Source organism: Podarcis muralis, chromosome 3 (genome assembly GCF_964188315.1).
Source record: "Podarcis muralis chromosome 3, rPodMur119.hap1.1, whole genome shotgun sequence".
NCBI lineage: Eukaryota > Metazoa > Chordata > Lepidosauria > Squamata > Lacertidae > Podarcis > Podarcis muralis.
This window is the reverse complement of record NC_135657.1, coordinates 25,922,782-25,950,636: the sequence shown is the minus strand read 5'-3', so window position 1 is coordinate 25,950,636 and position 27,855 is coordinate 25,922,782. Positions and strand designations below refer to the sequence as shown.

Genomic DNA, 27,855 nt, shown 5'->3' with positions numbered 1-27,855 from the left:
AGCCAGAGAAATTTGAATTGCGCTTGGCGCAGCCTGTGGCCGGACTGTGTGGCACCAAGTGACTCTGATGCACCAGAGTCAACAGTGGTGCAGGACATTGTTGCCTTGGGGAGGACCATGGGCCTAGAGGTCACAGAGGAGGACATCAGCGAGCTGGTGGAGGAGCACGACCACGAGCTGACCACCCAGGAGCTGGTCAAACTGCAGGCAGAGGCTGCGCAGGAGTAGGCCTCGCTGGAAGAGGAGGAAGCAACTGAGGAACGGCTGTCCTCCAAAGAACTGAGGGACATTTGCATGAAGTGGAAGGATGTGCAGGCTTTTGCACAGCGGCACCACCCTAACAAGCACGTGGCACATGACCTTGCGAACACTTTTGATACGAGGGTCATGTCGCCTTTCAGGGAGGTGCTGAAAAGGCGGATGAAGCAGCAGACCATGGACAGGTTCTTCAGCAAGAAGCAAAGAGTGGAAGAGGAACCTTCTTCGAGTGGTCCCCCAGAGTCTTAGAAAATGTACTGTACACTTTGTTGATTTTTAAATGTTTTTCTGTCATGTTTAGAAACTTAATTTATTGTTCCTTCAATTTTTGAAATGCTCTTTACAGTATGTGTGACTTTAAAGAGCAGTTAATAAACTCTTGTTGTACCAAATTTGGCTTTGTTTGGACTTTTTTTGTCCATAGGAACGCATTAATTGATTTTCAATGCATTCCTATGGGAAACCGTGCTTCGCAAGACGAAAAATTCGCTAAGCGAAAAAACTCGCAGAACGAATTAATTTCGTCTTGCGAGGCACCACTGTAATGCAGTCTTTGGGGCAATTCACACAATGACTTATCACATAGTGTTGGTCCACGATGAAGCAACTACAAGCTGGCATTTTTTGGCTAGGCAACTGGCCTTGTCACTGGTCCAGACCTGAGCTAAGATTGCAACTTTCCCCTTCCGGCCTCTGTTCACATGGCCAAAGTTTCTGAGTTGCTGGAAACAGTTGTTGGAGACGAGAGGGCTCTTGTGCTTGCATCCTGCTTGCAGGTTTCCCATAGGAATCTGGCTGGCCTTTGTGAGAACAGCATGCTTGACTAGATGGGCCATTGGCTTGGTCCAACAGGCTCGTCTTATGTCGAGCATTCTATCCTGTTTTATCCATGCAGACAAGTTACCCAACCTTAGGAGCTCTCTTTAAAAATAAAATAACCCAAGCCCACCAGAGCATCCGGCACCCCCAATGAATCCAATTGATACTTACCCACTTAGAGGTCTTGATTTCCTAATTTCAAAAAATTGAGTCCCTGTGTGATTGTATCTGGGTTTCATTGGTTAAGGCAAAGTAACTGCATAACAGGGAGGAGAAATCAATTGGTTTGAGCAAGTGATATGACCATCATCATTTCTATAAATGCATACCATCTATTAAAAGTTATTACCTCCAAATTAATCACAGATTTAAAAAGATACACAATGGAGATGTATTTGACAATGAATGTGGGGCTATCTTTGAAGGTGACTCAGAAACTGCTATTAATCCAGAATGTGGCTGCTAGACTGGTGACTGGGAGTGGATGCTGGGACCATATAACACCAGTCTTAAGAGATCTACACTGGCTCCTGGTATGTTTCTGAGCACAATTCAAAGTGTTGGTGCTGACCTTTAAAGCCCTAAATGGCCTCAGCCCTATATACCTGAAGGAGCGTCTCCATCTTCATTGTTCAGCCCAGACACTGAGGTCCAGCTCTGAGGGCCTTCTGGTGGTTCCCTCGCTGTGGCCAACACAGTGGTTTATTTTTGGCAGTGTTTTAAATCACTTTCTGACTCAGAGTTGCAGCTTAATAGCCAGACACAGGATGGCCACTTAATAGCCCAATGGGAACATCTGTTTCCAGCATGGAGAGCTGAACTGTAATGGAGCGATGTGTCAAAAAGGAAGCAAAGCACCAGCTTAATTTGCTGTTTTAGATGCGTGGGAAACTGGAGAAGCGGCTCTGCTTTAGAGTTGTTTTTTTGTAAACCTCAGGAGGTTTAGAATGGTCAATTTTTTAAAAGCTGGTCAGGTTCGTTGCAATGTCAAACAAAGTTCACTCAGATTTCAAGACATCCTTAATGCTTTGTATACTTAAAGCACACTTCTCCCCCTCCAATCCATACTGCTAGTCTGAATTGCAGGCAATTATCTGGGAAAGGGCTGTAGCCTTGGGGGTAGAGCATCTGCCTTGTATGCAGATCCCCAGCATCTCCAGGTAAAGCTGGGAAAGATGCCCTCCCTGAAACCCTGGAGAGCTACTGCCAGTCAGGGTAGGCAATACTGAGATAGATTGGGCACATCCACACTGTACATTTAAAGCACATGGCTTCCCCCAAAGAATTCTGGGAACTGTAGTTTTCTTCTCACTCAGCTGCAATTCGCCACACCCTTAACAAACTACAGAGCCATGGTCTGTAAATGTATGGTGTGGGTTTCTCCTTAGGTGAAAACTCAGCTTCCTTCTTACAGAACTCCCAGTTTGCTAAACCGTATCATTTCCTCTCTTTCCAGGCTGTGAACCACTCATGGCACTGTTCATGTACAAGAGGATAGCACCAGTAAGCTTGGGGGGGGGAACCCAAAATTTGCAAAACAGCACCTAAGAGAGGAGGGAACCCAAGAAGCAGCTCAAGGAGTACTGAGCATGCTCAGTAGTCACAAAATACAGTGGTACCTCGGGTTACAGACACTTCAGGTTACAGACCCTGCTAACCCAGAAATAGTACCTCAGGTTAAGAACTTTGCTTCAGGATGAGAACAGAAATCATGCGGTGGCGGCACAGCAGCAGCGGGAGGCCCCATTAGCTAAAGTGGTACCTCAGGTTAAGAACAGTTTCAGGTTAAGAACGGACCTCCAGAACGAATTAAGTTCTTAACCCGAGGTACCACTGTAGTGCTGATTTGGGGTGTAGGGGAATGGCAACATTTTGTTGCAGATCTCACTTGTTCCATCTAATGATCTACCCCCACCAAGCTCCTAAGGCTTCACAGGCCCCTTCAGCTCAATACAGGCCGCTCTGGCATATCAAAGGTATGGCCGCCACCTTTTCTTCCTCAGCAGCAATTCATCACCACAAAGACGTGAAAATTCTCTTCCCAATGACCTTGGAAGTGGAGTTCACAAAGGACATTTTCAATCGATTGGATGCTAAATCTCCCTCTTCAATTACATCCTCATCAGTGTCAGCACAAGCTAATTGCATGGCCCTCAAGACCAAGCCAAGCAGGCCAAAGCTTAGGTAGCCTCACAAATCTTCCCTAGTGCCGGGGAAAGGCAGCAAAGAGAATTTCCCCCCTCCTTCGCTTTCCATTCTCATGTCACATTTTACCCTTTTCCCTCCATGCATTCACCCAATAGCTCAATGGAAAAGCTTAACATTGCAGTTTTGGGTCTCCAGAACATATATATATATATTTAAAAAGGATACTGCAGCATCTTCATGTAATTCTGTATTGCCTGAAGCCACTCAGGGATGGTCATGGAAGCCCTGTAGCTTGGCAAGGATGGCATTGATGGCTGTGAACGAGGAGAGAGAGAAATGTTGAGAGGTTGTTGCTTATTCAAGCAGGAAGGGGGCAGAGCTCACACCAGAGGTCCGGTTATGGGGTGGCTCAAGCCCTGGGTCTTTTGTGCAGTGGCCCCACATCTCTTGACTCTTCGCTTCCCTGCTTTTTACCATTATTTGTTTTTTTGATTTATATTTATATGGATAGGTATATGCGAGTACATTGAAAATGCAAGTACTGACATGGAAAGAAGCACACAAAAATTGCAGAGTTTAGACAGGATACAGCAAATTGCAGGTAAACTTTAAATAACAATGATTTGTATAATCCAGAATACCAATAACCATGGACAAAAAATTTAAAGGGGGGGGGGAGCAAAGAAAAAGAAACCAGCATACTTAATAAAGTTAATTGGGGGAAGGTATGGGTTGGGTCCTTTGTTTTATAAATGTATACATTTATGATATTTTGTTGAAGAAGTATCATATTCATTTCTTCTCATAAAATTGCAAAAGGTGTCTTGTCTAACTAACCATCTCTCTGACTACTGCTCCAAAGTTCTCTAAACATTTTCCATTCTTCCTTAAATGCTCTCTTTCTTAATTTTTTTTTTAAAAAAGCTTTGCCAACAGGATTACTGGCCTTCATCAATGCCAGGAAGACCCTAGCCACCTACTCTCAAATTTGCACCAAGACACACTTCCATTTATGCAGATACTTGGCTCCTGATCCCCACGTCCCAACTGGCCAGCAGCATCGCTGGTTTACACTAAGGAAGTTCGTGCAGCCTGACCCTATCTAGGCGTCTAGGGCAGGCTTCCTCAACCTCAGCCCTCCAGATGTTTTGAGGCTACAATTCCCATCATCCTTGACCACTGGTCCTGCTAGCTAGGGATCATGGGAGTTGTAGGCCAAAAACACCTGGAGGGCTGAGGTTGAGGAAGCCTGGTCTAGGGCCTTGTAGATGTTGAAGGACTCCCACCGTCCCCAGTCAATATGGCCAATGGTCACAGATGATACCTCAGGAGGGCCACAGATTCTTCACTCCTGGCAAGTGCATAAGTGACAGGAGCCAGCCAGCAATAAATCATATGGAGTAAGCAAAGTTAACTCTTTATTAGAAGCATAGTGTGCCAGGCCTAATGAGCACAGCAATTCTTCTTTGGTAGGTCTTGCCCCTATGAGACAGTTGTGGAGACTGAGGAGCCCTACCTTCCTACAACTGTCGAAGTCTCAGCCTCTCCCAGGTCCTTCCCAAGCAATCTGAGACTACGCTGGCATGTCTGCTTCTGCTTCTCTCACTTCATGCCTCTCCTGGTCCTGGGAGACCAGGGAGGGGGAAGCTTCTTCACCACCCTGGCTCATCTTTGCCTCTTGGCTTCCCTCACCCCTCTCTCCTGCTGCAACTTCTGATTCAGAACTTCTCTTTACCTAAGACTCTCCCTTCTCACTGAGCCCTGTTACCTCTTCAGCTTCGTCTTCCCAGTTTGCTCCCTCTTCTCCCTCTGAGAACTCATCATCGTCCCACCACCAATCGCCAGGTCCGGGGGCCTTCTTCCCTTTGGGGTTCCCCAGCCTCCCACCATTCCTTTCTCTTTCCAGCCAATTCATGACAATAAGATTGGACAGTCTTGGACAGAACGTACACATTCAGTGCTGCAAAGAGCCAACTTCTCCAGGCTCAGTTTGGTCTTCATTCTAGCGTCAGGCCAGCTCTGCCAAATCAAGTAACTGTTTTCTTAGTTTGACCTTGCAATGCACAGAAGACAGTTCCCCATCACTCAGCACTGCTCCCTGAGCCATACTTTCCCCAGAATATTCACCGCAGCTGTTTGCGGCACTGTCAAAGGGAGCTGGTTATGATGCCACATGTCACTCTTCTGTGCCAGCAATTGACAAACGGACATGGACACATGCCTTCAGCAGCCGGACTGCTGGCATATGTGACAGGAGCCAGTGACCAGATGCTGAAATGTCTGAAACACAAACAAGCTTCCTTTGCCATGAGAATCTCATGCTTGGTTCTTGAACAACTTTTTAAAGAAGTTTACCATTTAGAGCTGCATAACAGATTTACAAAAGAATGCCAAGCACCCGCTCTTAACAATCTGATTTCGGCAGGGATTCCAATGCTGTCGCAGCTCTGGATAGTGCCTACTCCTAAAAATGGGACACCGATTTCCAAAAATGTGGAATATTGCCCCAGCCCTTTGATGCTGCTCTTCTGTTCCCCCAGGGTGCTAGATTTTGTTTAAGGAAATTATAACTTATTTATTTGTGTTTATTGCATTTTGCATACCACCTTTTCTACAAGAAGATTAAGGTGATCTAGCATAGCTATAGCTCCTCCTCCCCATTTTCCCCTCACAACCACCCTAGGAAATAAGTTAGGCTGAAAGGCAGTGATTGGCCCAGTGAGCTTCATGGCTGAGTCGGGGTTTGAACCCTGGTCTCTCAGGTCCTATTCCGACACTTGTAACCATTACACCACACTGGCTCATTAAGGAAGAGAAGGTCACCTACTAGTCAGAGCAGACCGGGGCAGGGAACCTGGGGCCCTCCATATTTATTTCTTCTGGACTCCAACTCCCATGAGCCTGAGTCAGCAAGGGATGATGGGAGCTGTAGGTGAACAACACCTAGAGGACCACAAGCCCTCAACTGAATTCACCAGAGGTGGAGTACTGGATCTTGAAAGTATTACAGATTGTTTTTTCTCCCATCCCCCATGGGCCAAGTTTGATGGTGGGAGACTGTGCCCACCTGTCAATCACCTGACATCACAATAAATAATCTGATCCGGGGTGTGGCAGATTTCCACACATGGTGACGGAAGGGGTTAATTCCTGGTTTGCACTGGAATTGCCTTGCGCAGATGTGCACAGGATATTTAAAAATTAGTTGCCACCCTGAGATCTACTGTAGGATCAGGCAGTCCAGTGGGTATCAGACCAGGTTTTCAGGTTTTTTTGTTTTGTTTTGTTTTTGTATAAAAGAAAAACAAATGGTCAGAGCAACTCTGTGGCACATAATAACAAAATGTCAACCTGCCCAGATGGACGACATGCTTGCTCACGACTGCTAAAACACAAGGGAGTTTAAGAGGAAAGCCGTCTCAGTGCCCCGCAGTATGTAGCCTTGCAGACATAACAGGTGGCTGGAAGGGCAGCTATCTCTGGAGAGTTTCCATCGCAAGTTGTCTCCATCGCCAGCTGTTTCATCAATCACCAGGCCAGCCGCAAGTCACATGGTGCAGAATTAGAATTCAGAATGGAAAAAGCTGAGGGAAGGAAGCATCTGCCTTGACCGCCTGCAATAGCAACTGGGGCGCTGGGATGCTCATTGAAACCCAAATCCCGATTCCTTTCTGGCCGAGAGGAAATAGCGTGCCTCTGACACACTAATAAGAAAATCATCACTAATTACAGATTTAATTTGGGTGGCATATGCCAGATTCCCATACGTTGCAATTTAGCACTTACTTTGAATAAGTCCATTCACAAGGATTTCAATTGGGATCTAGCAGCTGATGAATTAAAATGGAGGGGTTGGAAATAGGGTTGCCAACCATCTTAAAAAACAAAAAACCAAAACCCAGGTCTTTCTTTCAACCCAGTGTTGCTTCTGTGCCTTTAATGGTTTGATTGTCATACATTCATAGCTGGTAATGCTTATCTGCATGATGCTTCACTCAGTGCCCTTCAAGGTGCTGTGACAGGTACAGGAGAAAGCCAGGCCGGGGGTTTTTCTGGTCAGTTGGCAACCCTAATTATCACCCTCATTTTTCAAAGCAAAGGGGAATGCTGAAATAAATACACAACAGATTCTGGGCAGTATGGCTAAGGGACTATATTTTCATTTTGTTATTTATTTAAGGCATTTATATGTGGCTTTATATTCAGACTTTCTAAGCTGTGTACACAGAATGTTAAAAAAAATCATACAAAGAATAAGATTAAAATTCATTCTAAAAACAGGGGTGGAAACCACTTTAAAATTCCTGCTGCATTAGGAAAGTCTTGGTCAAGGGCTTACACCTAATTAAATGTGCATAGGATTGCAGTAGTGGCAAATTCAGCCCATGTGGGTTAGTAGTGTCGGACTAGGACCTAGGAGACCAGGGTTCAAATTCCCACCTTAGGCCCAGTCCCTGCCTACCAGCCTAACCTACCTTGCAGGGTTGTTCAGGGGAAAACCATGAGGGGAAATGAGGAAAGGGAAACCATGTGTGCCACTTTGGGCTCCTGGAAGAAAAAGGTGGGATATAAATGTGATATATAAATAGATAATACCACTTCCCAAACGTTACACAGAGTTCTTAACTAATTCTGAAGGAACATCTGGAGGCCATTTGAATGCCCTTCTCCAAACAACTTATATCGTTGGGTATGTGTGGAGGACCTTGTATAGGGCTGAAGAACCATTAATCCATCTTGAAGTACAGTCCATCATCCTTAGTGTTGCCATGACTGCAAGCAACATCAAGCCTGCCTCTTTGCTCACCAATGGTGCAATTTTGCTTCTCCTTTATATTGAAGGTGTGGGCAGCCTCTGGAGATGACTATAGCTCAGTAGCAGAGCACATCTGATAGAAAGGGAACCATAACTCATTGGTAGAGTCTATACTTTGCATGCAGATTCAATCTCCAGCATTTCCAGTTCTAGGTGGTAGGAAAGACTCTGAGATCCTGGAGAGCCACTGCCAGTCAGGGTAGGCAAGACTAGCTAGATGATCTGGCCTAGGCAGCTTCATGTAGTACTTGTAAGTGCACAGAACAAGCTTGGAGCAGCTGGCCAGAGTGAAACAATCCAAACTGCCTGGTTTGAGGGTTTCTACAGACTTCTCATTGCATCCCATCAAATCCGAAATTCAACGCAATCCTGAGCCAAGTGTCATTTTTCCTGCCAAACTGCAGCTGTTGTGCCACCTGTGATTTCATTTCATCACAAGAGCTGTTAGCAGAGAGCTGCAAACTTTCACAACTGTTCATGGAGGGAAACGACGAGACCCGACATTTCCAAATGCACGGAAAGCGATTCGTTGCTCAAAATTAAGTGCTTAGCATGGAAATGCCCAGATGACTGTCGCTGTTAACCACCTCTGGCCTCCGCTCTAATGTGCAACTACAAGCATTTCCTCCAGGGATGAAAATGAACAGCTGCTGGGCTGCGTTTATAGATGTCTCAAAGGTCTACTAATGCAAGTATAACCAAGGCTGGGAATATTCTACACTACACCACAGTACTGCACGCATGCATACAAATTGGTACAAGCTTCTTCTTTTAAAGCAACTTACTAGTCCTCATGGTACAGGAAAGGCCTGGAAACATGTGGGCACTTAGGCAAAGTCTCAAAGACCAAAGGAGGCTGAGCAAGGCATACACTGGTCCCTAGGCAAGACTTCAGTGCCCTCTTTAGAGCTGGTGGGTTGTGTCTAATGTTAGACCTACTCAGAGCAGACCCATTGGAACGCATGAGCATGCCTAATGTCCATTAATTTAATTGGGGTTTCTTTTTCCCATTTCCATGGCTACCTCACCCTATGCCTGACTTCCTTACAGTTAATCCTTTGCTTGCAAAAGAAAGAGCTACCAACCTTCAATTAGCCTGCGGGATAGCTCAGTCGGTAGAGCACGAGACTCTTAATCTCAGGGTTGTGGGTTTGAGCCCCACGTTGGACAAAAAGATCCCTGCAATTCAAGGGGTTGGACTAGATGACCCTTGTGGTCCCTTCCAACTCTACCGTTCTTTGAAACCCTCACTGGGGAAAGCAGAAATGATCATGCAAATGAGTAAATACACACCCATGAGCTTGATTCACACACCTGGCCAGAGCAGAGGTGGTTAACCTTTGGCCCGCCAAGTGCTGCATGGGACTCCGTGTCCCATCATCCCTGACCATCAACCATGCTGGCTGGGGCTGGTGGGATTTCAAGTCCAACAACATTGGGAGATCTGTACACTAGCCACCTGTCTGGGCTAGAGAATCTGCAGACCCTTGCCACAGAATAAGGCCCATGACAAAGGAAGCTGCAGTCATAACTTACTTTTGCAAGGTTGTCAGCATTCCTTATGGTCTCCACCATCTCTTTGCCCGACGGATGCACCTTCGCCACGTGGCCCCACATCCTCTCCCAGGTCTTCCCATCAATAGGGAAGCCACTTTTGTTGACGAGGAAAACCACCCCTCCATCTTTGTCTTCCTCTTCCGAGCCCCCGCTGTTGGTAAGGCCAACCGTCCGGGCGTGCGAGCTCCTGGAACGGCCCCCTTTGTCTCCTTTAGGGTAGCGGGAAGCATTGGAGCTGGACCCCGTCATCGCTGAGCCTTCAAAGGGATGAGAGGCACCTCTCCGGGGCAAAGCGGGAAGAGACGGACAGCTCAGTGTCCCAACCAGGTAGCACTCCCCATCCCCTCTTCCCCCACCCCCCAAGGAATCAGGTTGGCATGAAGTTGCTTGCTAACAGCAGCCAAGCAGATCACCGGCGGGTCTCTCCTCTTGCAGGCAGAATCTATTCGAAAATAACAACAGAAGGTGCAAGACAGCACATGTTAGCATCATGGTCAGACGAAACAGCCCGTTTCCCACTAGGAGAACTAGCGAGCGCGATGCATCAGGCAGAGGCTCCCGTTGTTCTCAGCCAGAAATGGGAAACAATGGAACAGCAATAATAAAGCAGACACTTATCGGATACACCTATGAAACAAAAGAGGAGGACCCTCCGATCCCTCTCCTCCTCAGCACTCCGCTCAGGTTCTCTCTCACCGGAGCGCGGCAGAAGGGAAGAGGGACCCTGATCTCCCTCTAAGGACACGCATCTACACATTTATACGCACACCCTGGAATAACCCTCTGGGAACTGCCACACAAAAGGAAGCGGGAGCCTGCTGCTGCAGAGCTGGATCCCTCTCTTCCCGCATAACATTGTCCCGGGTGATCATAAATCTGTCACCCCCACAGCGAGGCTGGATTCCGCCAGATCTCCCTGCTTGTTGTGTCTGGCTACCCGGCTCCGCGCCTGGATGGAGCCTGACTTGGGGGCGGGAGGCGAGGAGGAGGGCGCACCGCTAAGGCCGTCGGAACGAGGATCCGACCGAGCATCTCGGCGAGCCTCGCCGCCGTTCAGCAGTAGAATCGGCGCGCTTCGTTCTTCCGGGGCTTGCATGCGGCAAAGAGCCTCGGATGGTGCAGGTAGGAAGGCTGGGTGCATGCACGCCTGCAGGCGAGCTGGCACCGGTCTCGGGATCCCGACGTGCGGGAAGGCGGACCTGTCCGCTGTGATTACTGCAAGCCCTTTTTTAAAAAGCAGGCGGTTCCTCCCTCTCTCGGCGCCGGGCGACCCCACCCATCCTCGGGCTTCCCCCCCCCCCCCCGCAAAACCCGGCCCGCCTCACCTGCTCGCGCAGCGATTCATTGCACCGGAGCCTCTCCCGGCGGCTGCGGCTGATGCTGCCTCTGCAGCTGCCTCGGCCGCCCCGGCCTCAGCCCATGTTCCATGATCAAGTGTTGCTCTCTGACATGGAACCATGTTACCCGGCAGCCGCCGACGTTCCGAGCGCCCCCATTGGGCGCCGCAACAAAGAAGGGCGGGCCTCGCGGGCCCGGGCAGCGGCGCGAGGAAGGCTGGCCGGGCTCCGATTGGCTGCCGCGTCGGGCGCCGAGCGAGGCCAGCCCGGGAAATCTGATCGCTCGTGCTGCGAGTCAGGCCTTCGTGTCATTTAAAAAAATAATTAAGCGGGGTTCTCCCACCAGCGCCCCTTTCAAAGTGGGTGTAAGGGTCTATAAAATGAGGTGATTTTAATCTGCTTTAGTATTTTAACTTTTAAAAAAATGTTTTGTTTTTTTTAATTAGTGCTTTCAGGAATGGTTGTGAATTTCCATTTTTATATTTTGTCTTTTTCATCTTTTTATCTTTGTTTCCATTTTTATCTTTTATCGCTTTGATGCTTCGTTTTTGTTTTTTAAACAAGCAGTGTATAAATTTGATGAAACGAATCCATTAAAGGAAAGGGGTGGCGGCGGCGTGTCTTCTTGATTCGCTGCTGCGTATTCATAGCGATTCGAACAGATCTGAAGGCATCGCTCCCCTCCCCCCCACCCTAGGATATTCCACAAGTAACGCTGAGCGTTATTTATGACTCGCCCGTCTGAGCTCATAGCTGATTTCAGTAGCAGATTCATGTACATACTATATATACTAATCACCAGGCAGACGACTAAACATAAACAAGAGTCACTGGCTATTCTTTCCTGGTGCCGTACATGTTGCTGGTGGTTGTTGCCTATAAATCCCTATGCAGCTTAAGACAAAGCCGCTTGAAGGACTGTCTCTTCTTATTGCGGGGAAGGGCCCTCGCTCCTTGGAGGAGCATCTGCTATGCCTGCAGGAGGCCCCTAGTTCCATTTCTGACCTCTCCAAGTAGGTCTAGGAGAGACCCTGGAGAGCTGCTGCCAGTCAGTGTAGACAATACTGAACTAGATGGATGGACCAATGGTCTGATTCCACAGAAGGCAGCTTCTTGTGGTCCTATGCTTCCTACGGGAATCTGCCTATCCTTTAACATCAGCTGTTACACTCCCTTGTGTGTGCCATTGCTTAGTAAGGCGAGACTGGTGGCAATGCATGACGGGGCTTTTTCTGTGGTGGCCTCTTGTCTGTGGAACTGCCTGCCCCAAGATGTTAAGTTACCTTCCTCTTTACCTGGGTTTCTCTGGCAATTGGAAGTGTTACTTTTTAAACAAGCCATTTTGGCTACCTTAATGCAGAGGCAGCCAGATGTTCTTCAGACTCCAAATCCCATCCGCTACCGCTACGGTCACCAGGGCCAATAGTCAGGGATTATGGAAACTTTAGTTCAGGAACATCGGGCAAGCACTAGGTTGGCTCCCTCTGCCTTACTGTATTGATTGTGAGCGTTGCTCTTTGTGCTCCTGGTTAGTGTTTTTTCTCTTTCTTTTACTGCTGTTTATAGTTTTTTATCATTTGTGTTTTAATAGCTTGATCAGTTTGGTCTTTCTGTTTGCATTTATATTTTGTGCCACATTGAGCAACTCCTGTGGAGTGGGAAAGCAGAGTAGATTTAAATATAGATATAAGGTAAAGGTAAAGGGACCCCTGACCACTAGGTCCAGTCGTGACCGACTCTGGGGTTGCAGTGCTCACCTCGCTTTACTGGCCAAGGGAGCTTCCGGGTCATGTGGCCAGCATGACTAAGCCGCTTCTGGCGAACCAGAGCAGCGCATGGAAACGCGTTTACCTTCCCGCCGGAGCGGTACCTATATATCTACTTGCACTTTGACGTGCTTTCAAGCTGCTAGGTTGGCAGGAGCAGGGACCGAGCAACGGAAGCTCACCCTGTCACGGGATTCAAACCGCCAACCTTCTGATTGGCAAGTCCTAGGCTCTGTGGTTTAACCCACAGCACCACCTGCCACACAGAGTAGATGTAAATATATATATATTAATGGGTAAAAATGATGTATGGAAAGAACAAAAGATAAGCCAGGTTCTGCAGAATGAAAGCTCAACCTTTAACCTGACATTACAAGAGTGTACTTTGATCAATAGGAACATAAAGAAATATAACAGAAAGCATATATGTAGCCTCTTGCATGCTACATCTCCCAGGTCTGAGTTCTGGCAGTTTTCATTTTATAAATTAAGAACTGATTTCTAAAATGAAATATGCCAAACTCGAAGGGTTCGTCCACACTTCTGTTTGTCGTGTGCCTAAAAACCTGATTGATGTTTGCTCCGATACAGCAGGAAAGATTGAGCTTCTCTGGGAGACAAGCAGAAGTCTGGATGAACCCAAAGTCTTTTCCTCCCTCTCACTGAATCCCCCCCCCCAATCCCATCCCATATATGTGGGATCTACTTTATTTCAGAGTCTTAGGGTAAAAAATAAAGTGGTTGTTCTGTCTTCTGACTATAAACTTAAAATGTAACTGCTAAGATGTAAAATGCCTGCAAAGTAGCCCAGTTGGATTTCCTTTCCTTTCACCCTGATGGGCAGTGGCATAATCTGGGGTTTACGAAAGTCCCATTATAGAGATCAGCAGATTTGATCCGTTAGACCTCAGATTCCCTTTTCATCTACCCCAGATGGCAGATGGGGAGGAGGGAGGTGAAAAATGAACATATATTCTAAACTCGATGAGCATGTCAAGAATGAAAGCTATTTGAATGCTAACTTTTCTTTTCTTTTTATACACCACACAATAGACTTACTCAGGACTGAACAAGATTCGTCCTTGGCCAGGGCACCATCTGCATTCCAGGGGATTTCGGTGTGGGGAAGTAATCTTACAAACGTTCTGATATGTGCCCATTTGTATGGGCAGAGCTGGCCTGACCATTAGTCAGAGTATCAGACTAAAGCATCTGCCTCAGGCAGCTCATTTTAGGTGTCATTAAAGGGCAGCAAATAGTAAATCGTATAAATTATTATGGTGGCATTGTTACTGCCAGAAAGGGAGAAAAGTTCTTGTGAGACTTCCTGCCTCAGGTGCCAAAATCACCTGGGTAGCGTTTGGTACCTTTCACCTTGACAGAGGACGGGGTGTGCCATTACACTTCTTCCTCAGGCAGCAAAATGTCTTGGGCCAGCCCTGTGTCCAGGGGTGGCTGGTGGCTCCCTCTGGGACTGGTGGCATCAGAGGTGGATTTAGCAGAACGTGACTGGTTCACCCCCATTGGGCACTGAGCCAAAAGGGCACTGCAGGGGGGCGTCACAACAAGGACAAACAATGGAAGGCTAGAGGCCAGGGGGCACTGAATTTTGGCGCCACACAGGGTGCTGCTGAAATTTGAAAGCCCAGACTCCACCACATAAGCCACAGCCAATGACAGGCGGAGCTGACAGATCTAGCAGGCTCTTCTTATGCCCTTATGGCTGGCATCTAAAATTCCTAGGGAGCTTGGCCCATCCAGGAACCTCATGCTGTTTACCAGGGTGGATATTGCAGCTCTCTGTTCTCTTGGATGCTTGAAGAGGAGCACTGGGTATCTGAGCATGCATGGTTAGATCAAATAAACTATGCCAGGTTACAAGGTTAGGTCCCAGCCTCTGAGCAAGATCTTCGCGGCACAAGCCCTGAAACTGTATTTCTGGTGATAGAATTGACAAGTGTGGGTTGCGGTGGCATTTGTTTGTTTGTTTGCAGATCTGCATAATGAAAAGTTTTAGTGCTACCGACTGCGTTAAGGTAACCCCAGAGCCCTTGCAATGTTGACTTGAAAAGACAATCTGCCTCTTTTGCTTCCAGTGGCGCAGTCAGGACAGGACCGTAGGGCAGAAACGGCAGGAGGCCTTGCCACATTTTGTAGTCAGTGAAGCTATGCACATTAAAGAAGGGCTCCTCTCTTCAGTCTAATATTACGTAACTGTTACAGCTTGCTCTGTAGGTATGAGCACACTTACTTTATGCTAATGCCACTCTGCGGCACTAAGTAATCCCCAGAGGAGCCAGCTCCCCTCCCGACTGTCTCCTTGGCTCGTGTTTCTCTCTCGGTGGAATTGCTGAACTCCATCATTAGCATGAGCAACCAGAAGACCATGGAGGTATTGTTTGAGGAGCTAAAGTAAGCCAGCTGTGTGGGTTTGTGATGCCTGCAGAGTGTTTGGTTCCAGGAGAAAGAAGGGCATTCAGGAAGGGAACTGGAACAAAGATGCTTCTCTTTGCTGTGAATTTGCTGCGTGTTAAAGATTTTCGGCCCTGTTAACTCTTGGCTTCTGGGTGTGCTGACAACAAGCGAAACGGGGCTGGTTTCTGACTAGGTTTCCTGGGAAGCTGACTTAATACTGTGTCAGACCACTGACTCCATTGAGCTTAGTATTGTCCACACTGACTGGCAGTGGCTCTCCAGGACTTCAGAGTCTTTTCCAAACCCTACCTGGAGATAGATGGATTCCTGCCTGGATTGAACCTGGGACCCCCTGTACGCAAAGCAGATGCTTTGTAGCTCTTCAGTTTCTCTGCACTGTCTGCCAGCTTTCCCATTCCCTGAGCTGAAAGCGACAATGGCAGGTGAAAGATGCTCAGTTCAGCTTTGCTGCTTCTATGGGGCTTAAAGAGACATAGGTACATGTGTGGAGGGAGTAAAAGCACATTTATATCAGCAGCCCTCCTACACTGCAAGCACGCTCTCTGTGGAGAGATGGCTTCCGGCATCAGGCCTGTTGGCAGACCAACTCTGCATTACAAAGATGTCTACTAATGTGGAAGGAAGTCTGGAAACATTAACCCTTGCAGATGGGAATCCCTTGCAGATGGACCACACTGCCTGGAGACAGGCAGTCAAGTTGTGTATCCAGAGTGGTGACCAGAGGGGAAAAGGCCGCTTGGAGGAGCACAGAGAGAAGAAACACCATGGTGCATCTGCAGCAGCACAACTGGATGCCTTCATCTGCCCTAGATGCAACAAAACATGTCTCTCCCATATCAGTCTCTATAGCCACAGCAGGCGCTGAAACCTTCCAACAGTTTGACTTCATCCCCAAAGGCACACTCCTCCATTGTCTTTCCTCAACCTTTGACTCACTCTCCTTTGCTTGAGCTTTGTTTTTGGTTTTTTTAATTGTAACATGCATTAATTTTGATTAAATGTCATTGTTTTCAACAACATAGCAAGCAAAGCACACCAGCCTAATGATAAGATATATACACCCAATAAGTGAAAACTAGGGTGATGAAAACAGAAGGAATGTGTTTTTTATTTTAAAAAAGATTCTAACATTTTAGTCTTGTTGTTCCAGCAGGTAGGACCCAAGCAAACCAGTTCAGATTGCAAGAAGGGAGATCTTTTGACTGAACATTTGAAGATCCTACTGATAGTACAAGCTGTTCAACAGTAGAACAGATTGTCTTGCAAGTTGGTGAACTCTCCATCATCACTGAGGCTCTTAAGCAGAGGCTGCATGGCCAAACTATCAGTGATTTCCTCCGTTGACTAGATGACCTTGGATGTCTCCCCCAACTCTACTATTCTATCATTAATCAGCTCATTCTCTTTGTCCCATAAGACAGGCAGAATTCCTCCAACCGGAAAGAGTCTTTTCACTGAGGGAAGCACTCCTCACATCAGAGGAAGGGAACATTTAGATCCAACCTAGAGTTATGAACTCTGTGGCAGCCTCACAACAGACCCTTCTTCTCCAATGGAAGCCCTCTGGTCATGTCGTCATCTACCCTGTTGGCATTCCCCATGTTGCATTGCAGCAGGAACTTGGAATCTTCAGCTTGGCTGTTTTCACCTGGAGGAACCCAAAACGGCTGTGGTTAAGCAGCACGCCACGTTTCCAGTCCAAGTCTATTTTAGGTTCTGGGAGTTGGAAAGAGCATGGTACCGCACATACTTTGCACACTCCCTGGAGGGAGAAACAGTCGAGCCAAATGACGCCACTACAGTGGTACCTCGGGTTAAGAACTTAATTCGTTCTGGAGGTCCGTTCTTAACCTGAAACTGTTCTTAACCTGAAGCACCACTTTAGCTAATGGGGCCTCCCGCTGCCGCTGCACTGCCGGAGCACGATTTCTGTTCTCATCCTGAAGCAAAGTTCTTAATCCGAGGTAATATTTCTGGAGTCTGTAACCTGAAGCGTCTGTAACCTGAGGCGTATGTAACCCGAGGTACCACTGTATTCACATCGCACCTCACTCTATAACTGCGTTTTTGTGAGAGATGACGGTATTACCACCACAGTTATGTGGTTCCAGGAGAAACAACTTCCTTCTAACTTGTGCCCCTGAGGCTGTTTTCCCAACGCTCCAGTGTGATTTTGTGGTTTCTCCTTCAGTCAGATTCTCCCTGCAGCTTGATTCCCAAGCGCAAGAAAAAACTGCCGTGAAAGTGGTAGCTGGGTGATTTATCATAAGCCCCCTGACTGGCTAGAGCCTGTGATGTCACTGATGCCAAAAGACACACTTCCTTTCCCAAGCCCACACAATTCTTGGAATTTTCAAAGGGTGTAGGATATAAAATACGTTTTAATAAGCTCTTCACAGGGCCAACAGTTTCTCTCTGCACAGCTCATGCAGCCCCCACCCTTTAAACACGACAGGAGTACTTGCTGGAGTCCCTTGCTAAAGGAGCAATCCTATACACAAGAAGCTGGTGTAAATTGAGCCAGTGTAAAGTTATACCAAATCCAGACCCAGTTCAGCAGTTAGGGCTTCTGCTGCTGCTCTGCCTAAGCCTGGCAGAGGGGAATCAAGCCTTTTAAATAGTGCTCTGTGATGGGTTGCCAGGTCACATGGCCAAGCTGCACATGCTTCAGATCCAGCCCAAGTCCTGCTTCTCTGGTCCCACCCATGCCATGCCCCAATAATCTCCCTTTGGGGGGGGGGGGACTTGCACTGGCTAAACCAGGAAGCAGCCAGCTGAACTGCCAGGGGCAGACTTTGGTCTTTCAAATTTCAGCGGTGCCCTGTGCCAAAATTCGGCACCGTCCTCCCACTTCTTGCCTTATGTTCTGCTCAGTTGTCATAGTTGTAACGCCCTGTGTCGTCCCCTAGGCTCAGCACCCAGTGTTAGTTTCTCTTTGCCACTGTGCAGCTGCTTAGAGTCACAGGACTCTGTTTACATTCCAGACACAGTCCATACTGTTGGAGGTCTCACGGGAGACGAGAGACGGATGTGACGTTAGTGGTTTCCTGTTCCTTTGTTTCTTTGTTTGGTTCAGTTGCTCTCTGCTTTCGTAGAGGATGTATTTTTCTTTGCTGTCTGCGTAGAAGATAATAAAACTCTTTAACCATGTAGCTCATACTATCTCATCCTTCCGCATGCTGCTGGAAACTTTGCTGAATGGGGGAACGTGCCTTGGAGCCTCGTCAAAGGCTCAGGTCGCTAATTCTTCGTCGGGAGGGCGATTCCGGAAGACGAGCATTATCGGCTTGGCCCAGTAGAGATCCCGACACCCAGTACAGCAGAATCGGTCGCACTGCCCTAAATCCGCCTCTGGAGCTGAGGATCCACATCCTCAACAGCTCGTTCCGATGGTTCTTTCCTAAGTGAATAACATTTTTTTGAAAGCCTCCCTTTGCTGGATTTGCCCTTTGTACACATTCCTTGCACTGACAGAACATTAGCACTGCTTTGAATACAACCCTGAGCATTTCCGAAAGATTTGTGGAAGCGAGACGGAGACAGTGATCCTCTCGGTAGCAGGAGAATGCTTTCATGGGATGAAGTGAGCCACATATTCTGCTTCTAGTCTGCAGAGGTGGAATTTCATCTCCTCCCACTTGCTCTTCCCCATTGATGCTCTGCTCTGGCAATTCCTCATTAACAAGGAGGTTTGCTGAAGGAGTGAAGGTGTCAAAGCAGCAGCGGAGCATTTCATTAGCGACTTTCATCTGAGGATCTCAAAGCACCCATTGCCCATCACCCCACTTATTAGTGTGGATGCAATGGGTGAGTCAGAGATGTGTAAAGCCCCATGGAATATCATTACATTTGGTGAAACTCTTCGTGGAAGTAAAAAGTGTGGGCAGATCACTTCACCATCCATGTAAGTACTTTGGTTTCAATTGCTAGCCTTTTACTGTATGCATATATATCTCGTTTAGTAAACACTTGCTCTGTTTGGGATGTTCTTTTCCATCTGCAAAATGGGTATAACTATGACCTACTACTCATGGCGTTTTGTAAATAGATGATAAAGACTGGAAATAACTTTTCCTATTATGAAATACTGAGATTTCACCTTTGATATGGCTTGAGTCTAAGGGAGGTTTATTTGGGGAAGCATATTTGTATGGGGTGGGAGCAGCAGGCTGGGTGCTGAGTGCAAATGGGTTTCTCTGTACAGTAGCTCCAGTAGATCAAATCTGTATGCAGAAAGGTCTTTCCCTCTGCAAATAATAATAGCACAAGTCGTCCTAAAGAAATGCTGCCACCTACTGAATAAACTGGACTGCAAGAAGATCAAACCTATCCATTCTTAAGGAAATCAACCCTGAGTGCTCACTGGAAGGACAGATCCTGAAGCTGAGACGCCATCTCATGAGAAGAGAAGACTCCCTGGAAAAGACCCTCATGTTGGGAAAGATGGAGGGCACAAGGAGAAGGGGACGACAGAGGACGAGATGGCTGGACAGTGTTCTCGAAGCTACCAGAATGAGTTTGACCAAACTGCAGGAGGCAGTGGAAGACAGGAGTGCCTGGCGTGCTCTGGTCCATGGGGTCACGAAGAGTCGGACACGACTAAACGACTAAACAACAACAACAACTGAATAAACTGCCAACATAATTCTGCCTCAGTTTGATTTACTGGAGGAAAGTTGCAACATACAGACCCAGACCAAACACTACAAAAAGTCAAGGTTAATATGCTCCTTGTGGCATCCTAGGCACCTCTTCATTTGCACTCCCCCAAGTGGCCCTCAAGTTTTGCTGTAGCTTGGTCCAGTCTATATCATTTTCTAGTTTATACACACACACACACACGACACACACACACACGACACACACACACACACCACAGCCTAATAACCACGAGGACCAGAAAGCTTAGAATCAGCAAAACAGATTTGTCACCTATAAGGTCAGGAACTGATGTGATATCCAGCAGGCGGATGCTGGTATCTCCCATCAGAGGTGATGGATGCCTCAATTAAGTCCTGAATGGATGAACCCTCTGTACCATACATATATGTGATTTCATGTTTCTATAATAAATTGTTGTTGTTGTTGTTGTTGTTTAGTTGTTTAGTCGTGTCCGGTTCTTCGTGACCCCATGGACCAGAGCACGCCAGGCACTTCTGTCTTCCACTGCCTCCCGCAGTTATGATTATTATTTCTACCCCGCCAATCTGGCTGGATTTCCCCAGCCACTCTGGGCTGCTCCCAACAGAATATTAAAAGCATGACAAAACATCAAATATTAAAAACGTCCCTAAACAGATATCTTCTAAAAGTCAAATTGTTGTTTATTTCCTTGACATCTGATGGGAGGGCATTCCACAGGGCGGGCGCCACTACCAAGAAGGCCCTCTGCCTGGTTCTAGCCTTTCCAACAAACTACACACCATGTCCCCCACCAGAGGTAATACCCCTCCCCTAACACTCCATAAACCCTCCACCTAGACCATCTAGGAAAAGGAAAACCCTGGTTCTAAACCTCTGCTGCCTTGCAGGATATCTTTGGGAGAAGAAAAGGCTAAGGAGCAAACCCTACACAAATCCAGCGTGGAGTTCCCTAAAACGGTTGGATGGCAACTTATACGAGGCAACTCTGGCAACTCCTGCAGCTAAGCTGGCACCAAATGTATTGCTCTGTTTTCCTTTGGACCACATCAGCAAGGCCACATCTGGGCAGCCCAGGACCTCCAAAGACACTGTCCAGGCTTGTGCCCCAGGGAGGTCACTTTCCTGCTGCTAGTTTGGCTTCACCCCAGAGGCACACTCCATTGTCTATCGAGACAGGGAGATGCCAACAACCCTTTCCGAAATTGTTTTCCCAAATGCTTAACTACACTTCTTTTTTTACTAGAATTCATTAGTATAATTAAGACAACATATGGATAATGGCTTAATTGGTTCTCAAAGAAGAATCCAGATTTCCAGGTTATGTCGTGTTGCACTTTGAGTGCATAATTCAAGATGCATGACCCATTAGCAATCCCAGATAAGAGTTTTGATAAAGGGAATTGAAATCAGCAGGAGAGGAAAGATTGGGGGGGGGGGACACAGTAGTTGTACACATCTTGACAGTCATTGCATATCTAAATCAGGCACCCTACATTCTAAGGATTTTGTTGCTAATTTGGTTTAGCACTGCTTCCCAGGATTTTTGAAACATTTTCTTAGTGCTGAATAATCTAATCCGATGTATGTCCCACTGAGTTCAATGGGATTTACTCCTGGGTAAGTGTACACAGGACTATGACCTACAGCAAACGTGGTTTTTTTTAACATTCACCTATAGTCCCCAAAGTGTAAAGTGTGTGAGAGGTTTGAAGTGGCTATGAGAAACGGTCAGGAATCAGGGTGCCCAACCAATGGTCCCCTTTTCCATTGAGGGGACAACCTCCAGAATCCAGAATGCAGCAGCTAGACTGGTGACTGGGAGTGGCCGTCGAGACCACATAACACCGGTCTTGAAAGACCTACATTGGCTCCCAATACGTTTCCGAGCACAATTCAAAGTGTTAGTACTGACCTTTAAAGCCCTAAACAGCCTCGGTCCAGTATACCTGAAGGAGTGTCTCCACCCCCGTCGTTCTGCCCAGACACTGAGATTCAGCGCCGAGGGCCTTCTGGCGGTTCCCTTATTGCGAGAAGTGAGGTTACAGGGAACCAGACAGAGGGCCTTCTCGGTAGTGGCACCCGCCCTGTGGAACGCCATCCCACCAGATGTCAAAGAGAAGAACAACTACCAGACTTTTAGAAAACATCTGACAGCAGCCCTGTTTAGGGAAGCTTTTAATGTTTAACAGACCACTGTATTTTAATACTTTGTTGGAAGCTGCCCAGGGTGGGCGGGGTATAAATTATTATTATTATTATTATTATTATTATTATTATTATTATATAACACTAATCAAAGGCCTTCCACTCAGTGCTTAACTGTGTAGCATGCTGAGTTTGCTAATATCACAAGGCCTTATACACGCTATATGGCAATCCTTGATCCTTTTATAGGATACATCCTCATGTTTTGTGGTTTTACAAGGAGTTGCCAGCCTTGTTCAGCAGCTCAGACCATGTCATGCTGTCTGCACTTGGGCTACCTTCCAGCTTGGAGAGTGTACTAGAGCCAGCTAGTAATTTAATTTACTTACCGCTACGGCAGTCACATATCTTGGGTCTCCAGTCTGTTGATTGCTATTGGAGGCATGGAACCAATGCTCAAAGCTAACAGCAGAGGTCTCCCTCAGCTGAAACTTTAGCAATAGACAGTGATCTCGATGCAAACTCAGCCTTCACTAAAAAGTAAAAAAAGGGGGGGCAGCTTTTTAGTAGAAAAGGGCGTTTTTAAAAAACTTTCATGGATGGAGAAGGAAGGCAAGAAAAAATGAAGAAGAAACCCTGCTGGATTGGGACCATTAGTATAAGTAATAATACACACACCCCAATATAGGCAAGTACAAAAATGGATTACAGTATTAATACAATCAAAAAGACAATGATTTCCCCACCTCACTCTTCATTTGCTCGCTTGTAACCACCTCCATTATGAAGGTTATGAATCCAGAATTTAAATGTAAGCCTTGCTAGGATCAGCAACCCTGAAATGACTTTGTGATACTTTGGTCTTACAACTCTGTAGAAACAGTTACAACACTTTTTTGAGGTGTGAGGAGGGGGTGGGGAAAGCCTATTGGTAGAATGAGCTATATTTACTTTCAGCCATACAAGTTAGTGGGGACCATTTGGTTCCATGGAAGGAAGCAGAGGGCGCTGTAACACTATTGGGGCAAGGGTAAAAATCTTTCCACCCCAGAACCTGCCCGCAATGTTCAGTGTCAGAAATCAATTACATCTTCAAGGAGGTCCATGTCCTTCAAAGTCTGACCTGCTTATTATTTAATCTTCAGAGATATTTATAGCACAGGATTAGGAAATAAGATCATGTGAGAAGACGGTACATCATGTTGATGACTAGCATACAGGAAACAAACCAGGTCGTTGTGTACCTAGAACATAGCAGTAAGACCTTGCTGAATGATATGCTTAGCTGCAAAAAGAAATTGCACAAGAATGATGACTGTTTACACACAGGGAGAGCTATCAGATGAGGGGAGGAGGTAGATATGCCTAGCAGCCAACAATATTTTTAAAAAATCAGTGGATGTTCTCTAATTGTTGCAGAATTGTGCCAAACGGTGCCTGGTAGTTATAACAGCAGCAGTAGCCGGATGGCTGCTCACAAATTCTCTGCGCTTGCAACTGAATAATTAGCGTAGCACCTATTCACTAGGAGATCTTGTTTATAGTCTCTCATGGTGCCATGCCTGTGCCCACCCAAAACACTGAGAACTATTAAGCAAGGGGGAAAATCACTTCCACTCTGAAATATTAATGACATGTACAGTTGGCTAGAACATGCAAGGCTTTTTAAAAAAAAAAATGACTACAGTGGCACCTCGGGTTACATATGCTTCAGGTTACATATGCTTCAGGTTACAGACTCCGCTAACCCAGAAATAGTACCTTGGGTTAATAATAATAATAATAATAATAATAATAATAATAATAATATTTTTATTTATAACCCACCCTCTCCAACCAAGTCCGGGCTCAGGGCGGCTAACAAGCAATAATAAAAACAAATTGAACGAATACAATACTTAAAAAACAAGATTAAAATACAACATTAAAATATTGAAACATTAAAATATTAAAATGCAGCTTCATTAAGAACTTTGCTTCAGCATGAGAACAGAAATTGTGCTCCAGCAGTGTGGCAACAGCGGGAGGCCCCATTAGCTAAAGTGGTGCTTCAGGTTAAGAACAGTTTCAGGTTAAGAATGGACCTCCGGAATGAATTAAGTACTTAACCCAAGGTACTACTGTATTTTAAAAAACCCCACTGTCAACTACACTGGTAAAGTTCATGGTTCACGTCTGGATGAATCCTTCCTAATAATGAGTCAGAGTCAAGTTATAGATCAGTTTAGGCCCAGCAGTGGTGTCCAGAGGGCCAGATTTGATGAAGTGAAGGGCCGTGGGGGCCAACCAAAGTTGTTGACCTTTTTTAGGATTGAAGTTACTGAGCTTTTTTTTATGATTTTACTCCAAAGTTGTTGAGCTTTTCTTAGGATTGAAGTTGCTGAGGTTTTTTTAGGATTTTACCCCAGGCAATAAACTGCCATGGGGGCCAAATTCGGCCCCTGAAACGGACTTTGGACATGCCTGGAGGGAGTTAATTCCGCTGTCAGAATTCTAACCAACCTGAAGCAGTTGCCATGATCAGACAGCTAAATAGGTCAGTATCCCCAAAGGTCAGGAACACGGGGAGGGTGAACAGCGAGTGACAGCAGGAATAAAGGGAGCCCTGAAGCAAATTAAACCAAGCCATAGAAGTGTCTTTGTACTAAGTGTATATCAAGTTTTCTACTCAAACAGCTGTTTAGCCTCAGGGCCAGCTGAAACCCTAGTTGCGAGGTCAACATGACACAGCATAGAATATCAAGATCATTCCCTGGCTTCCTTGATCTCCTGAAGTAGTTGCAAGGCAGAAATGTTTTGTCTACATACCTACAGGACCTGATGTTTGTATCCAGCAATGTCAGTGCTTAACTTACAGATCTGTTTATATTTAGTACCAAGGCGTAGGGTGGGGAGACAATGTTCATATTCCAAGTACAGAATAAAAAAATACTTGGTGTTAATGACCACACTTTTATGAGGACACAGTCCAAAATGCAAGCATAGCTACTTCATGGTGTTAAAAGAATACCGAGCCACAAACCACCATTTTCTATTTATTATTGTTTATTGAATTGCTACCCCACACTTCCTCCCAAAGGACCCTGGGATAGCAAGCATATCAGCATTTCTTCACAGCCTTCACCAACCCAGATGCCTTCAACTACAATTCTCATCCACCTCAGCCAGCACGGCCATGCCAGCTACAGCTGATGAAAGCTGTATTTTTCTATTTTGTTTATTCATCTGGAGGGCCCCAGATCAGTGAAGGCTGTCTGGACATACAGTGGTGCCTCGCAAGACGAAAATAATCCGTTCCGCAAGTCTCTTCGTCTAGCGGTTTTTTCGTCTTGTGAAGCAACCCTATTAGCGGCTTAGCGGATTAGCGCTATTAGCGGCTTAGCGGCTATTAAAGGCTTAGCGGCTAAAAGGCTATTAGCGGCTTAGCAGCTTAGAAAAAGGGGGGGGGAGCGAAAAAAAATCGCAAGACTTGCAAGACGTTTTCGTCTTGCGAAGCAAGCCCATATGGAAAATCGTCTTGCAAAGCAGCTCAAAAACGGAAAACCCTTTTGTCTAGCGGGTTTTCTGTCTTGCGAGGCATTCGTCTTGCGGGGCACCACTGTATTGTCTTTTAACTGTTTGTTGCATATTACCACATCAAAAATGTACACACAATGTAGTTGAGAGGCTTGCTCTGAAGCTGGGTTTGCTAGGGGGGAAAATAAGGTTATGAAGAGAACCAGAACTGGCAGAGAGCACTAGGGTCAACATCAGGTTCTTTGAGGATACACAACATGAGGGACTTGAACCAACATCCGTTACAATGATTGCCATAGTAGATTTCAAGATTATAAATACATTGTGTTAAAGCTGTTCGAATTTATACAGAAATTCCAGGAAATTCCAGAACATTCCTCCTTTGCCTGTCAGGGCCCAGCTCCACCTTCCATGCTTGTTGTGAAGGGTTCCCCCAATCCTCCAAAGCAGATTGAGGGGAGCACAGTGGCTGTGGGGTGAAGGGTTAAAAATATATCCTGTCCCCCTTTCACCCACAGCAGGGCCCAATAAGCAGAGCTCCACTCCAGCCCCAATGTAGATGAAATTAGAAAAAAAACTAACATGACAAAAATCCACCCACTTATACCTCAATGGATCATGCAGACACTGCACATTTGAGAAGGCTCAAATCTGAGAAAGTATGGATTCCACATAAGATAGTGAAAGCAAAATGAGTCCCTAAGAGGCCGTAATGGAGACCCTCAGTAAGAAGATTTTGGACCCACTATTTGTTGAAAGGGCTTCTCCTAGTACTTGAAAGCTGGCATGTTTTAGAAATACTAAGTTTAATTATCTAACAGATACATGGCCAGCCCAATACAAGTTGGCATCTGAGGTGAACCACAAAATGGTCACCCCTCCCTGCCAGGGAAGAAGGGGTGAGTGAAGATCTATACCCAGGAACATGGAGGGAATAAAGATCAACATAGGGATCTCCTGCCCCTGTGGATTCTGCCACCTGAGGCATTTGCCTCACCTTGCCTCATGGGTGGGCCGGCCCTGAACCAATAGCACAACCAAGAATCCTGCCAAGTAATCAAAGGAAAGGGGCCAGGCTACCAAGGACCCTGAATCTCTAGTCACATGAGCCAAGCCGCTTTATATTTGTTTTTCTCAAACAGAAGCAACCCAAGCTAGATAACAAAGTGGTTTTGAAATAGAAGGGAGCTTCAAAATTAGTTTGAGATACATTCTGAAGGTTAAAAAGAAAAATCTTACTGGGCTAGTACAATCAGCTAAGCAGTTCTTTGGATCCCAGCAAGAGAACTTAAAATGCCAGTTTTTCTAAGCTCAGAGATACCCTTTGTGAATTGAAATGATGCAAAATCCCATACTGTTAGGTATACATACAAGTAACATGTTGCCAGCTCCCCATTGACCTACAATTATTTAGATAGCAAATAAGTTTGCCTATTTAAACTATGCAGCACATTTCCCCCTTTTTATTTAATCCAGAATATAATTTGCCAATGTATACCTGAAGTCCCAGGGAAGAACTTGCACAGTCCCAACAGGGAACCATTGTTGTAGCTGCCATTAAGCACTCATTACAAGGAACACTTGGATTTAAAAATCCCCACAGGCATTCTGCCAGGTCAAACTTATTTGGGAGCTTTCCAGAAGGCAACTCTGCAATTTGGCAAAAGACATAAAACAGGGGATTCAGCAGGATTAAGGTTTTAATGTTAATTCTGGAAGGAAACTAACTTATTTTAAGCTCCAAATGTCATGCTAAAGGTATGGTGATTTTTAAAGGTGGCTTTTGGGACGGTGTTAAAAATTGGCCATTTTAAATTTATATAACAAGCTTAGCTATAAAGCTAACTCTCTTATGAAAGATGTTCCAAGGGAAGAGATAATAATAATAATAATAATAATAATAATAATAATAATAATAATAATAATAATAATTTATATCCCGCCCTCCCCAGCCGAAGCCAGGCTCAGGGTGGCTAAAAAGAATGTTTCCTTCAAAAAAACAACCACCCTAGATTTAGGGTGGGATTCACTTAATGAACAGCAGAAGGGCAACACCTCCCCACCAGAAAAAGTTGTCTGGGTGGGGTTGAAAACAGTATGTGGGGGGAGGGGAGATCATTCCACCTGCCAAGCCAATATGCTTGGGCAAACAGAACATTTTAAATGGCATAACAATTGAATTCCACCTATGGGGGATTTTTTAATTGATGCATTTCTGCAGCATGTGGAATTACAGCTATAGATAATACCTGCATGTTGGTATGTGTCATGTGACAAAGGTATTTGAGAGCAGAAGCAGTAAAGGAGTCTAGAAATGTTGTGAAATGCTGAAAAGCTGCAGAATCATTTAGCATTCTGAATCACTGTGATTCATCTTTTCACTTTCCTCCTTCGTTTAAAGCAGAGAGAGATC

The 27,855-nt window shown here is 46.0% G+C and overlaps 1 protein-coding gene across 3 annotated transcripts in view; it reads right to left on the bottom strand.

The window, feature by feature from the left end:
• VASH2 (vasohibin 2) overlaps positions 1-11,119 on the bottom strand; it is a 39,758-nt gene extending 28,639 nt beyond the window's left edge. Inside the window, exons 1-4 of one of the 3 annotated variants that reach the window (XM_028724674.2) lie at positions 10,924-11,119; positions 9,578-10,040; positions 3,451-3,539; positions 1,249-1,305 (exon numbers count right to left, since the gene is read on the bottom strand). In XM_028724674.2, the coding sequence (XP_028580507.2) occupies positions 1,249-1,305; positions 3,451-3,539; positions 9,578-9,847 (416 nt within the window). In that variant the 5' untranslated portion in view covers positions 9,848-10,040; positions 10,924-11,119. Of the gene's footprint in view, positions 1-1,248; positions 1,306-3,450; positions 3,540-9,577; positions 10,041-10,594; positions 10,786-10,923 lie in introns of those variants that run through there. The other 2 variants (XM_028724677.2, XM_028724675.2) reach the window with 2 other exon arrangements.
• Positions 11,120-27,855: the final 16,736 nt, after the last annotated feature.